At 61.7% G+C, this 14,245-nt stretch overlaps 1 protein-coding gene and 1 long non-coding RNA gene across 2 annotated transcripts in view; one reads left to right on the plus strand and one right to left on the minus strand.

Moving 5' to 3' along the window:
• LOC309607020 overlaps positions 1–14,245 on the plus strand; it is a 146,924-nt gene that overhangs the window by 115,846 nt on the left and 16,833 nt on the right. The window lies entirely within an intron of this gene.
• On the minus strand, positions 709–6,769 carry FOXF2 (forkhead box F2). Its single transcript, XM_082348064.1, has 2 exons — positions 5,248–6,769; positions 709–2,277 (listed from the first exon to the last, which is right to left on the minus strand). The coding sequence occupies exons 1-2, from the start codon at positions 6,398–6,400 to the stop codon at positions 2,111–2,113; spliced, it is 1,320 nt and encodes a 439-aa protein (XP_082204190.1). The 5' UTR covers positions 6,401–6,769; the 3' UTR covers positions 709–2,110.

Raw genomic sequence — 14,245 nt, forward strand, 5'->3', positions numbered from 1 at the left:
GGGGCGCGCTGGGCTCGCCGAGGCCCGGCGGCCACAGCCTTCCCTCCCAGGTCCTGTCATTCTCTGTATAAACAAGTTACGTGCAAGTGTTTAGGATATAAATTACGACCATGCCGGCTGCCTCGGAAGGAATGTAAACACAGCACTGTGGTCAGAGCAAACTCTGAGACTGACTTCATAATTTATAGCAGCCCCCAAGTAGCCCCGAATAAAAGAAAAAAAAATCCCTATTTAACTGCAAATGTGATAATGGGACACAACAAATGTTTAAATCCCTGCTTAATTTTGGAAAATATAGAAAGGAAGCCTAAAGATTAGGCAGATGGTTAGGACTTTTCAAAACAAGATGTTTTACTGAGACTGTCTTTGGACTGAAACTCACTCAGAATACAAAATCCCTGTGTGGGAGACGCCCACCCAGTGGTATCCGTTCCTGGTGACTGACTGAGAGACAGTGCTTGCAGGGAATGAGAATCAAAGGCGAGTTCTCAAAAGCAAAAGCAAGACCTGGAGAACCTCTCTGCTCGCTCTTGGGTCCATAGTTGCCAGCGCTGCCCGTGAGTCTGCGGGGCTGGTCAGAGCAGGCGGGGCTGATACCCATCGGCCTGTTTCCTTTCTTTTTTGTCCAGAGCTTCAGCAGCTCTGCCTGTAGCATCTGTGATTGGGAAGCCTCAGGAAACCAAGCGAGAAAGGAAAGGGCTCGGAGGGAATCCCGAGGGAAAGCATCACTCCCTTGCGAGGGAGAGGAGGGAGCAGAGTGACTAACAGGGAGACAAGTGGGGGCCGGCGCTGTCCCTGAACCGGAGGGGGGACAGACATCTCGTCCTGCTTCTGTCCCTGATGCTCGGGGACTGCCCACGCCCTCCACGGGCTTCCCCCTCTGGGCGAGGGGATCTGACGGCCACCCAAGGAGCCGGGGCCCTTGCACTGGGCACCTACCCCTTGCTTGGAGCCCGGCTGGGCCGAGGGCAGCCCCGGGTGATGTTCTGCCCCATCACTCCACCCTGCGCTGGTGGCGAGAGGAAAGAGCAAAGGGCAGAACTCGCCGTGCGCACAAGAAAGACAACAAAGGGGGCACGAAACTTGGTTTCCTCAAGCCTTTATCCTGCCTGGTTTTCTTTTAAGCTCCTTTCACCTTCTGTTTTTTGTTTAGCCAGAAAGAGCGAGGGTGAAGGAAAGAAATAATAGAAAACGTTTCTTATTCTCTTTCTCTCCTGAGAAGACCCACAATCAGAACCCGGCCTGTGCTGCTCAAGGCACAGACCCCACACCACGTCAATTACATGACTTAGAAAAAAAAGCCCGCCCAGTGTAGAGTTGCACTGCCCGCTGGTGAGGAGACCTGGCGATCGGATGCCCGGGGAGGAAAGAGATCCCCCAGCAACTATTTGTTATATACATTTTATTGAAAAAATTTTACACCAAAATAGTTTGGCAAACTGTAAAAGTATACGTAAGTGCAAATATATCCTCCTTTTAAAATACAAGCAAAGTGTGAGTATACACGAAGGTCATAAAAATATCTTTAAACTATGGTGGTAGAAAACAACCTTGTAAAAAACGTTGTATTGTCACAATACTGAAGACCACTTTCTTAAACTAGACACATTGTTGCTAAATACTTCCTTGATCATGTTCTTTGGCACCTGCATCCAAAGGTAGTGCTTGGCAAAGCCCAGCTCTCCCCCTGAGCCAGGCAACAAGATGAGGCTTTCTTGCAATCTTGTGCTCGGCACTGCCTTTCAGAAAAGCACACGCATTTTCCATAGACAAAGAAACACACACACACAGCCCCTCTGCGTGTTTCAGACCCTGATTACTGAAGGCAAGGGAACCCCCAGAGTTCCATGCCTGTGTTTTCCGCGTGGTGAGTTCTCACCACCTCGGCTAAGGAGCGGAGTTCTCCCTTCTCTGGGAGCCTGCACGAATTCGGGGCGTTACCTTGGGGCTGTCCTTCTGCCAACGGCAGACAAACCTCAGCGCAGGATGCTTGCCTGGCCTGGGGACTCTGGCTGAGCGACTCGTGTGCTACTGGCAGCCACGCTGCTGCAGGAGTCCGCCTCAGCCTCGCCCCGGGGGCGAGAGGGCCTGGCCCGGCCCCTCCCTCCGCTCACATGACACAGGGCTTAATGTCCTGGCAGACGCTCTGGTGGTGGTGGTGGTGGTAGTAGGGGCCGCTGGCCGAGGGGTGGAAGGAGGATATGCTGTTAAAGTTGAGGACGAAGTCTTTCCTGTCGCACACCGGCGCGGAGTGGTGCTGGTATCGGGGGAGCCCCACTGCGAGGAGGGAGAAAAGAAACCTTTTCAGAAACGTTTCTTCCGCTGAGGACGGGGCACATAATTTTTGAAAACTTAATTCAACTTTTGACTCCCAGGGGGCTGGCCTTTTTGTCTATTGCGGTAAAACTGCGAGAGGAAACCCAGTGCCAGAAGCTTCTCAAAGTTTCAAACTGTAGGCCACAGGACGACTCAGGAATCCCGGCTTGGGGTCTCCTTTGGTTTACACGGGGCCGCGGAGCACGGTCCCCGCCAAGCCAGGCTCTCCGTGCCCGGGTGTCCGTTACTCCCAGAGGCTGGGCGGGGCTCTAACAGCCCCTGGGCCCGGTCCCTGCCCGCAGGGCTCCAGCCGGTGCTGCCGAGGCCCAGCCCCTGCCCCCGAAACACCACGGTCTCCCCCGTTTCTGGTTTCGAGCCCCCCCTGCCTTATTTCCCAACCAACTAGCCGGCTCCGAGGAGCAGGCCCTGCGCGCCAGGGGGGTGACAGAAAACAATCCCACGGCCAGAGAAGGGCCGAGAACAAACGCGCGCATCTCTGTGGGTCGTGCCTCGAGGGAAGCGGGACCCCCGGGGAGCAGCGCCTGCCCTTGGGTGAGAGCTCGGCTGCGGCCCCTCTGCCGCGCGGGGAGCCTTTGGGAGAGCCGGGCCGGCCCGCAGCCTCTCCCCGGGCCTGAGCCAGGCCTCCGGGCGCCGACTTTTGCTTTTGCTTTCTCGGCGCCTCCGGCCCGGGGGCGCAGTTGGCCGGGCTTCCGGCTCGCTGGGCCCCGCGCTTCTCCCGGCCCGGGCCTCTCTCGGGGCCGGGCTGGGCTGGGCCCTTTTCCCCGAGGCCTTTCTAGTCTCGCGTGCGCGGCGGGGACCGCCCGCCCACGCGGGTGCAGGGCCGGGTCGTTCTGCGCGCGCGAAGACCTTACCCGGCGGCCCGCGGCGCCTCGCCCGGCCGCATCCAGCGCTCGCTGAGCCACCGGGCGGCCCCGCCATCAGCGCCCGGCAACACCGACTGTGGCCAAACGCGCGCCCCGACGTGAGCCGTCGCTGCCGCGCAGGTGCGCTTGCCCCCGCGTTAAAGCACCTCGCGGTGCCGGTTCCCGCATCTCTAGCCGGCGGGCCCGGCGCTTTGATGGGACCGAAGGACCTAAGAGCCCGGCTCCTTCTTGAAAGGTTCTCGGGAGGCAGAAAGGCCGCGGGGCCTCCCCGAGCAAGCGGGCCTGGGCCGCCCGGGGGTCGTGCTGGGAGCGCGCGCTCGGGGCACCTCCTCGGCCTCCCCACTCCTCGAGGGGCCCTGGGCTCTCGGTCGGCCGAGGCCCGGCCTGGGAGACGCCAGCTAGCCCCGCGGGGAAGAGCGTTCGAGGGGGCGGGAGCCAGAGCACGGCTGGGGGGTGGGGAGAAGCAGAGCGTCCCGGCCGGGCCATGGCCTCCTCGGGGCTCCCAGACTCGGCCCGGAGGGCGCGCGAGCTCCCGGGGGGCTGGCAAGGCAGTGTCCCTTCTCCTCTAGACTGAGTCGTGCTCCCGGGTGCCCGCGCTTCTGGGACCCGTGCGTGCGCGCGGTGTGTGGCGTGGGGCGAGGGCGGCCTCACAAAATGGTCAGAAGGCAATTTCTGCGCGATTTTGAACGTTGAGGGAAGTGTTTCACGGCAGCCGCGGAAGTTTCAAGGACCCGCCTCGGAGTCCGGGTTGCGGCTGAGCAGGGCGGCGGGAGCGGGGAGCGGGGAGCCGGGAGGGGCGCGGGTGGGCGGGAGAGCGCAGAGCGCGCCGCCAGGGCTCAGAGGTGATTGACAGCCCGTCCCAGGGGGATTAAAAAAAAAAAATAAGAGGGGAGGGTCGTCTGTGTTGGTTACTTGTTGAAATTCCCATAAAACTGAACAAGACTCCGCTCTCAGTGGGTTAAGTCAGGCTAAAATCCTCTCCGGTGTGGTCCTGCCCAGACTGTCTTTGTTTAGTTAACCTCTGAGACCCGCATTTAAAAGGCCTATTTGGGAAATTTCACCGTCCAGGGAACCAACATCTTTAGCCCATTTCTGGGCTTCCTTTCTCCCCGACGCTCTGCCCCACACCGATGCACGGACATGAAATGTAGGTGTCGTCGTCCTGCGAACCTTCTTCTAATCGGGGCGGGTGAGTGTCAGCTAGAGCCCCCGCCTGCCAGGCAGACCAGCCTGCCTCCGAGGGGTTAACGTAAGGGTTTATCTCCACTGTCCCCATAAACCTGGCTAAATATTCAAATTCCCTCCTCCACCCCCATCTGTCCCCTCCCACCTTTCACCGCCTTGGGCGAGTCAATAAATTTTCATAATCTGCAACCAACACAATTTACACCGTCAACACGACAAGGGGCGCCCAACGGGCAGGCGTTTCTCAGGGGAGCCTCGCTGCGGGCCCCAGGTCTTGCTGGCCTAGGCCGGACCCATGTGTCATCAACTTGGGTCCACCGTGGGGGGAGGCAGGCGACTCCTCCACCGCTTGGTGCCTCTCCTCCCTGGCAACATTTGCCTTTTGTGCAGGGTCCTGGAACCCCTCTGCTTTCCTGGCGCCCCTCCCTCCTTTCCCCTCCTCTCAACCCTCGCCCAGCGGAGCCCCTCCCCACGCACACGGCAGGTACCGAGCATCTCCCTTCTGGACATTTACTTTTGGGTGAAAGCACAGCAAAACCAATTTGAAAAAAAGACAAAAGAAAGCAGCCACAGTGCCTTGGCCAAGGTCCCCTAAGGCCACAAGGCTTCTCCCTAAGCTAAGTCAGGCCTGAGATTTGAGCCCTGCAGTCCGTGGGGACACTCGGAGAGCCCGAGGACGCAAGCACTTGACTCCATCCTCCTAGGGGTGAAAATTGTGGAGGCCCCGTAGGGGCAAAGCCTGTCCGGGAAGGCCCGGTGACCCCGACCCCACCCCCCATAGGGTGCCAGCTTCCCCTGGGCCTCGGCCACCCAGAGCGGAGAGGCCTAGAGGCGACGCCCCGGGGGCCAGGCCCCGTGTTACCTGGGAGGTCCTCGCGGGCGTTCTGGTGCAGGTAGCTCTGCTCCAGCGAGTAGGTGGACATGCTGGTGTGCAGGCCGGCCGGGGCCGCGGGGGTGCCGCCCGGCGTCAGGGCGGGCGGCTGCTTGAGGTAAGGCGAGGCGCCGGGCGAGCTCCAGTGCGCCGCGGGGCTGGTGTAGGGCGAGTGGCACTCGATGGCGCTCGCCACGGCCGGGGACGAGGGCACGGGGCTGCTGCTGCTGTCCGGGCCGTAGTCCCCGCCGCCGCCGCCGCCGCCGCCGCCCCCGGCCGCGCCGACGCCCCCGGGCCCGGCGGGCACCGGGCAGCTGGCCATGTAGGTGGAGCCCGGGTTGGGCGACATGTGCGGGACGTGGTGGTGGTGGTGGTGGTGCGGGTGCGCGTGGCCCGGGGCGCCGGCGCCCGCGTCGTAGCCCGCGGGCATCATGTCGAGGCCGCCGTAGCCGCCCTGCCCGTGGCAGCCGAGCGGCGCCGATGGGGGCGCCTGGAAGTCGAAGCCCTGCGGCAGCAGCGAGGCCCCGAAGCCCAGGCCGCTCACCACGCGGTGGTACATGGGCTTGAGCGCCTGGCACTTCCGCCTGAAGCCGCGCGGCCGGCGGCGGAACGAGCCCTCCTCGAACATGAACTCGCTGGCCGGGTCGATGGTCCAGTAGTGGCCCTTGCCCGGCCGCCCGAGGCCCTTGGGCAGCTTGATGAAGCACTCATTGAGCGAGAGGTTGTGGCGCACGGAGTTCTTCCAGCCCTGGTAGGCGCCGCGGAAGAAGGGGAAGCGCGCCTGCAGGAACTGGTAGATCTCGCTGAGCGTCAGGCGCTTGGCGGGCGAGCTCTGGATGGCCATGACGATGAGCGCGATGTACGAGTAGGGCGGCTTCTCGGGCCGCCGCAGCCCCGAGCTCGCCTTCTTGGCGCCCGCGCCGCCGCCGCCCGCGCCCCCGCCGCCGCCCGCGCTCTTGCAGGCGTTCGGGGCCGCGCCGGCCGCGCCGGAGGAGGAGGCGGACGACGACGAAGACGAGGCGGCCTCCAGGGCGGCGGCGGCGGCGGCGGGCGGCGGGCTCATCAGGGCGGCCTGGAGCGCGCCGGGGCCCGGGCTGCGGGCGCGGCGGAGCGGGGCCGGCGGCGGCCCGCCCTCGGAGGTCATCGGGGGCCCGGGAGCGGGGCCCGGCGGCGGGGGCGCGCCCGGGGCCGGGCGCGAAGGCGCGGGAGCGCGGTCGACCCAGAGGCCCGGCGGGCGCCCTAGCCCGCCGCCCGGGCTGCAGCCGCGGCCGCTCCGAGCCAGCGCTCCGCCGTCGCCTCCCTCAGCTCCGCCGGGGCTTCTGGCGGCGGCCGCGGGCCGGAGGCGACGCCCCGCGCATCCCTCCCTGGGCCTCGGGCCCGGCCTGCGCGGCGGCCTCCGGGCCGCGGAGCCGGAGCGGCCAGGCGCCGGGCGGCTGCGCGAGCGAGCGGGGACCGCGGCCGGGACCCCGGGGACGAGCCCGACGTCTCCCCTCAGGAGCGCGGCTCGCTCTGTCTCTCGGACTTCCTCCCTCCCGCGCCCTCCCCCGCCGCCCCCCTCACCCCCCCCCGCCCTGCCCCCTCCTCCGCCGCCGCCCTGGGGAGGGCGCGCTGGGCCGGCGCTCACTCCTCCCCCCCGGCCGGCCGCCCGCTCCCTCGCTTATCTCTCTCCTCGCTCTCCGGGGTCCCTCTCGGCCTTTTAATTCCTCTCTCGGATGCTCCCCGTCTCCCCCACCACCCCCTTTCAATCCGCGGGATCGCAGGCCGACTCACATTGTGCCGGGAAGACGCCCCACCCCGCCCCGCAACACTCGACCCCCGAGACTTTAGGAAATCGTCTTTCTCTTAGTCCCGGACAGCGTCCCTGCCCCCCATCCCAAAGCCAGCCGCCCCTGGCGGAGCGGACCCACCCCTTCTCCTCCCCCTCCCCCTCCTCCCCCTCCCCCCTCCCCCCTCCTCCCCCCTCCTCCTCCCCCCTCCTCCTCCTCCTCGCGGCCGGTCCTGGGCCGGCCGAGTGGTGCTGCCGCGGGTGCCGCCGCCAGACCTCCTTAGCCGCTGCCCCTGCGCCCGCACTGACACCGTCTGTCAGCTCATTTAGACATTGCCGCCTCCGCCACACGCCGGGGTGCCCGCGACGCCCAAAGGTAACGTGCCAACCCTCCTGTGACGGGCCTGCGGGCTCCCACCGCTGTTAGCAGAGGGCAGAGGCCAGGCTCCTTAAAGACTCTCCTTTTTAGAGACCCTGGAAACGTGGTCGAATAGGACTCCCGTTTGCATTTGTTTCCACTTCCTTTCCGTTTGCCATTTGATGTTTTGTGCGAAATGCAGAAAGAAGGCCGCGCCGAGTGACAGGAGTGAGATAACTGTATTTGTACCCAGTCCTGAAGGGGTGTGCAGCTGTCACGGGATTTACACCCCCAGGCCCCACGCCGCCCACCCAAGCGTGCCTGCCATCTCGAGGCTGGCTTCCGTGGGACGACACCCCACCCAGTGTGGCTGGGTCCTCTCCGTATAAATAAGAGGCTGGGAGAGAGGATGTGCCCTCGGAGGAATCACTCCCAGTGAGACCGGACAGTTAGTTATTGGATTACACGTGCAAGGAAACGTCGTCTGACCAGGGACGGGGCTGGAAGTGGGAGGAGAACAGGAGGCCTGGGAGCCTCCGGGGCCGCACGGGGCTGATGGGGGGAGGCCCCCAGGGGAGGTGCTGCGGACCGCGGACCGCAGGGGCGGCGGGGCCAGGCGCCCCTCTGCGGCTGCTCAGAAAGGACCGGGGTGCAAGCACGCGCTCTGGGCAGGCTGGGGAGTCGGGGCGGGGGCGGGGAGAAAGGGAGAGGGCGCCAGGTCTGGAGAAGGGGGGCAGCCAGAGCCCCTGGGTGGAACAGGCCCGGGGCAGGCCCTGGGGCTGCACCCGCTCTCCGTGCCCAGGAGCGCTGGGGTTGCTTCTGGCCGAGTGTGCCGGTGGGGCAGAAGAGGGAGGAGAGGGAGGGGTGCGAGGGGTGCGAGGGGGAGGCGGGGGGCTGGGTTGGGCTGGCCCCAGACAGTGACCTGAAGTTGAGTGGAAGCAGGCTTTTTCCATCAAACCCTGCCTGGATACCACACACAGAGACCGAGTGTCAGTTTACTGCCCTGAGCCCGGCTCCTTTTCCCTAAGCTCCACTGTAATTAGACAAAGAAAACCTAAATTAGCTGAACAGGCGTCGACAGCTTCCTCCAGAGCACCCCTGGTACCTACATGGGAATGTGTCCCAAAATGGCTTGATTGTAGCTGCGAGTCAGCTAAGAAAACACGGCCCAAATGAACTCAGTTTACTGCTCATTTCCAATAGAAAAAAGAAACAAGCCGCTCTTTTCCGGATGGGATGTTTTGGTTGAGTTGGGGAAGGGGGTTTGCAGTTGTTTCCACTTCTAAGAATTCCTTTCTGAGTGACTGGTGAGCTTTTTTTTTTCTTTTTGATAGGGCCCCATTAATTTCATGGTATTTTTTTCTCTTGCCCCTTTTGTCATTTTACAGGGAATAACTTAATTATAAGTGAAGTGGAAGTATTCAATAAATAGAGTGTGTTCACTAAATCAATGCTTTAAATGTCTGAAAAACAATGAAATACAATAGAAACTGGAGTGAGGAGAACAGAATATCTGAAAGCAGCTCCCCTGACACAGCCTTCTCTCTCTCTCTCTCTCTCTCTGTGTGTGTGTGTGTGTGTGTGTGTGTGTGTGTGCAAGCAGTGGGAAGAGAACTGGCCCAGCTGAGAAGCAGAGGGACCAGGAAGGCAATCATCTCATTTGGAGATGGGGGTGGTGGGCACTGGATCTGGGAAAAATCCAGCAAGTGGACATATCGCTGGCACTGGACCCTCTCTGATTTTCTGCACCTGGGAATTCTAGGGCCTGGCTCTCAGGCCCTAAAAGGTTTTAGGACCCAGAGATTGAAGAATAAAAAGCACTGACCCTAAAATCCAGGCAGGGCTAGTAATAACCTTACACACCAGTAGTTCCCAGTTTTGGGGTCTTTTTGAGAATATGATGGAAACTATGGAGACTTCGTCCAGAAAAAAATATTCTCAGTTTGCCTGGGATTTTAGGGGGTCCACAGATACTCATTAAGAACCAAAAACTCTATACATTTTTAGTTTCTACCAGTTTGTCTGGTTCAATGATCAAGGATTTTAAAAATCTCCCTTCCCATCCAAGTGACAGTGGTATCCATTTTACCTAAACAAACCCTCTGAATTTGCAAGAAATGCCCACTTATAGTTTGGGCAGTCTTCCAGAAGGCCAGGCAGGTCCTGGAAAGGCAGTAGGCTTTGGAGAGCAGGTCTGCAGAGCTGGAGCCCCTCTCCACAGGGGTCTTAGTGCTGCCCTGTACTCCAGGACTGTCCGGAGGTTGGTGCCCTTCTTAGTTATCTGAGCAGGAAGTGGCCCTTCTTCAGACCTCTTTCTTGGAGACTCCCCTTCTGCCTGTGAAAACTGTTCCCCTGGCAGAGACCCCCCAAGTCTAGAAATGTGTTCCATGTAGATTTCACAGGCATAAGCCTTTACATTCATATCATGTGACCGCCACGTGGTCTCAGTACCTTCCCCTTTAGGGATAAGGAAACTGAGGCTCAGAAAGGTCAGACGATTTGCCAAAAGTCACATGTGGGCAAGTGACAGAGCTGGCCTGTAGCTCAGGTCTGGGGTCTCCATCCAGTGTTGCTTCCACTATGGGGCAGCAAAACAAAGTCTCAGAAGTTTGTTTTAATTACTGATTTATACAGATCCCCTGGGTGAAAATGCATGCAATAACCAGTTATGTCCAACTCTCTGTCCCTGGCAGGAATACCTGAATTTCTGCGTGGGAGACGGTTGAAAAGGAAAGTTGTGCTTGTCTCTGAAATAGCTTTGCTCAGGAGGCTGCCCTGTCTCGGAGCTCTTCCTGATTGACTTTCACTGTCTTATAAACAACAAAAGTCTTGACTTCTTTCTTATGGGAAGGAAAGGTATGGTTCCTTAAAATGATTGCAGATTTGGCCAGGCGCTCCTCAGTTAACCAGAAATACCAGGGGTGCCCCTGTATTTCTCAGAAATACCCTGAGCTGACCCCTCGGGTAGACTGTCTCCATCTGGGCCGCGGATTCCTTTCTGCTGCAAACCCCAACGTCCCGCCCCTGCTCCAGCGCAGGGAAATGTAAACTTCGGGAAGCCTGGGTTTCTCTGATTTTGTCCTGTAATCGGCGTTTTATTCTAGGAAATCTCCTCATTATTGTGGTTTACGTTTTATGTTCTTAGCGTGCTTCCCCTGCCGCGTGGGTTTTACATGAAGTGGCTTAGACTAAACCAGCTGCCCACCGGAGAGACCCACCCTGTTGGCGGCCCTCTGAAACCTCCCCTCACGGGCACCTCTGGCCCCGCGGCCGCCCTTCCTTCCCCAGCCCAGCAGAACTCCGATGCAAAGCGACCACCCTTCCAGCCTGTGCTTTGGTACAAAGTTAACGTGTGTGTCGAGAGGCCTTTCCAGACAGCGGTGGGCGCTGCATGCTGAGGCCTAGGGGGTGAGCCTGTGTGGGGAGGCGCCCCAGAGGCCAAGCTAGAAACGCTTATTTAGAATAGAAAATGTGGCCACGGCCGCGAGGCCAGGAGGAGGCGCCAGGGCGGGCTTGGAGAGGGCACCTGGGCCAGAGCGGTAACAGCGGGAATTTTACACCCTTGTGGACGTCTGCTCGCCTTCCTCGGTCCAGAGCCCCCAGACCTCCGGGTTTGAAAGCAGCCACCCAATTCCAAATGTTTATTTAGATAGATTCTTCCGCTCTCCAACGCCTGTGTTCCGGGCAGGTCTCTTTTTATAGCCACCTTCCTGAGAGATCCGCGGATGGGCCCCAGATCCCCTGCGCCTGGCGGTGGGCAGACTTGATCACCCTCTTGGCGGGAATCGACGGTGCCTGGGGAGGCGGAAGGGGGTCCAGCCTGCCAGAGCCCCTGCGGAGGCCACACCTCTTCCCACCTCTGCGCTGCCCGGGCTTCAAGGCCCAGCTTCCTACCCTGGGAGACGCGTTTTTGGGGTGGTCCCGGGAGCCGGCCCGTCTGCCCGGTTCGGCTCTGCAGTGGAGCGGCCTTGGGCCTCGCGGACAGCCCGCTGCGTTTATGTGGGGAAGGCCCGGGGCTTGCGAGGAGGCTTTCCATGGCCGGGACGGCCACTCCTAACAGGCAGCTTCCAGCGGCGAAGGAAAATGAAGGAAGCCTGTCCCACCCGTTCCCAGTCTTGGGAGGAAAAAAGCGGAACAAGTGTGGGTGGGGTGCCCCTCCGCAGGACCACCATGAGGCGGCTTGGGGTGCTGGAAGGGAACCCCCACTGATGACACAGAAACCGTGGGGCCAGGCTGTGTCTTAGTGAGCCCCAAGTCCCTTCCCCTGCGCCCAGCCTGCTGGGCCCCTGCTCCGCAGCCCCCCCTTAGGAGGCCCCGTGCCCCGCTTCTGCTTCCCCAGGCTCGGGAGGAAGGTGGGTGGCATGCTGGGCAGGGCCGGCTGGCGGGCGCAGAAGGAAGGAGGGTGCGTGCCCAGGGCTGCGGAGGCACCGACCAAACGCTCGCGCTCGGAGGTCGCGAGGCCGCGCCTCGGACGCACTCCGCCACGACGGAGAGGCCAGACCGGCCCGCTGCGGGTCCGCGGGCCTGGAGGCGCCCTGGAGGTCCCAACCCGGCCGCGGCCGGCTTTCTTCTCGCGTCTGGCTGGCCTCCTCTCCTCCTGCCCTACCCCCCCCAATAAATAAATATCCCCCGGGGCAGCGAACCCCGCGGGGCCCGAGCCGCGATGGATGAACTTCCTGGAGCATCAAAACTCCCCTCCTGTCTCCCCGCTGCGCTCAGGATATGGGGCGCACTCGCTTCTCTTCAGAAAAGGAAACGTAGCTCTTCCAAAAATATAAATCAGCTCTGACGTCCAAATATTTCTTTTGTCCTCCAGCATCCTCTGCAGGGATAAATAAAACGTGCTCGGCGCCCAGAGCCCGACTCGGGACCTCGGGGCGCCCAGACGCCGCCTTGGAGGAGCTGCCTTTCGGAAGCCTTCCCTCCGACCCATCCCCCATTCCCCCCCCCACCCTGCCCCCCCGTGCCTGGTGGTCGGTCCTTTCCGGAGGCGGCCTGACCCTCTGTCGCCCGGGAAGCCCGCAGGAGGGGGAGGGAGTGCTCGCTGGTGCTGGGACTGAGAGGCCGGGAAAGCACCCGAGGCCGCGCCTAGACAGGCCCCAAGGCCGCCTCCCCAGGCCCACCTTGCTGTCGAGGTTCGCGTCTTCCCAAGGAGGGAGCGGCCGCAGGTTCCCCGTAGCAACCCCAGGGCAGTCTTCTCTGCCCGGCGGGCGCAGAGGGCGCTGAGACGGACATCTCTGAGGGCTGCAGCTCCACAGGAGGGAAGAGGCTGCGGCCTGGTCCCAGGGGTTCCCAGCCCATCCAGCCTCGAATGGTTTGACCCGAGTCATCTTTACGCGCCCGCCCCATTTCCCTCCTCCAATTTGGGAAAGGTGGACGGACAGGTTTTGGGTTGGGGTTCGAAAAGAAATCTATACCAAGGGAAGGCACATGTAGCAGGGCGCCTGAGGAGCTGGCATTGGAGCCCCAAGGAGTCGAAGTAGAGCATCCCAGGGTCCGCTTTTCACCCTGTGCCCTGACACACTGGTGTTGGGAGCCCACCAGCCTTTTTGCCGTCACCCCCCCGCCCCCAATAAATCACCCTGCAGCGCCCCCGCCGTGCAACCTGAAGGGCTTCGGTGGCGGCCGGTCCAGGCGAGGCGTCTCCACCTGCCCGGGACCCCCTCCCCGCCTCCCCCTTGGCCAGGAGGTTCTGGTCCAGGCCTAGGGCTCCAGGCTGCGTGGTGGGGGGCTGGAGAACAGCCCCCCTCTCTCCAGGGGGGTCTTTATGGATGAGCTGCCTCCAAACCCCCGCCCCAAACGCCCCAGAAGGGTTTAGACGATCCATCACCCGCCACTTCAAGAATGCTTCCTTCCTTTCAAACAATCCTCGCACACCAGACGGGCTGCGATGGGGAGGGGCGCGCACTTGAAACGGGAACGCTATATAATCAACGTCCAAGCCATCCCGCAACCTTTCGGAAACAGGGACTCAGGCCAAAAATCCCTCCAGATGATTTACGCGGCCTGGTCGTCCCTCCCCCCACGTGGACTCTGCCCTGTGCCGGCAGCGCAAGGCCAGCGCACACCCGGCTCCGAGGCGCGTCCACCAGAGCGTGTCTCTGTGGGTGGTTCGCATTTTAGGGGAAAGCGCTTTTCATCTCGGGGTTCAGGGCAAAAGGAGTCTCGGCCTGGCGGGTAGCGGTGTCCTTGCTGGTGAGAGGGGTGAGCCGGGAAGGCCAGGCATGGTTTCCTGGAGCCGTCAATGAGTGTCACCCTCCAGCCGTCCGAGAAAGTCCCTAGTGTCTCGGTCCCTGGCTGGCCTCCCCTCCTCCTGGGCGCCCGCGTGGAAAGAGCGTGAGTTCCTCTCGCTTCCGCTGGGTGGCGCCAGGCCCTCGGGAATCGCCGTCCCCGCGGGTCCCTAACCCGCCTCGCGCGCCCAGCCCCGCAGCCCGGCCCCAGGCGGACTGAGTCCTGTAGATATACTCGCTCACCTCGGACTCGGTTGGCCACCTTAGGACACACCCTGCTTTCCCGACCCCTCCAGCCCTTAAAATAGAAGGTCAGTCGCATGCTTGGGACCCCTCCACGGAAATGCGCCCTCCTTTGCAAACATGCTTGGATCTTGCTGAAGAAAGTCTGGCTTTGGTTTGGCCCTTCTGGTTTCCCACAGCCAGCAAGGGGCCGGGGCGGCGTCTTCGTTTGCAGCCCGCCTGGAGCTCTGGGAGCCGAGGTCTAGCAGAAAACAGACGACAGACAGACAGACGGCCGGGCACCCGGACAAGCCAGTCTCTTGGTTCGGGGAAGCGCTTTCCACTCTGGACTACCGCGAAGAGGCTGCAAGACCACCTCTTGTCTTCTGGGTCTACAGTGACAGAAAGACAACG

The sequence above is a fragment of the Balaenoptera borealis genome (genome assembly GCF_965194805.1).
Source record: "Balaenoptera borealis genome assembly, chromosome: 12".
Taxonomy (NCBI): Eukaryota; Metazoa; Chordata; class Mammalia; order Artiodactyla; family Balaenopteridae; genus Balaenoptera; species Balaenoptera borealis.

What these genes read in the sequence shown, in the direction of transcription:
- FOXF2 (XM_082348064.1), bottom strand. Translation starts at nt 6,400, where the DNA reads ATGACCTCCGAGGGCGGGCCGCCGCCGGCCCCGCTCCGCCGCGCCCGC. An exon ending in CGCCCGCGAGGACCTCCCAG is followed by an intron (nt 2,278 to 5,247) that starts GTAACACGGGGC and finishes CCCTCCTCGCAG; the next exon opens with TGGGGCTCCCCCGATACCAG.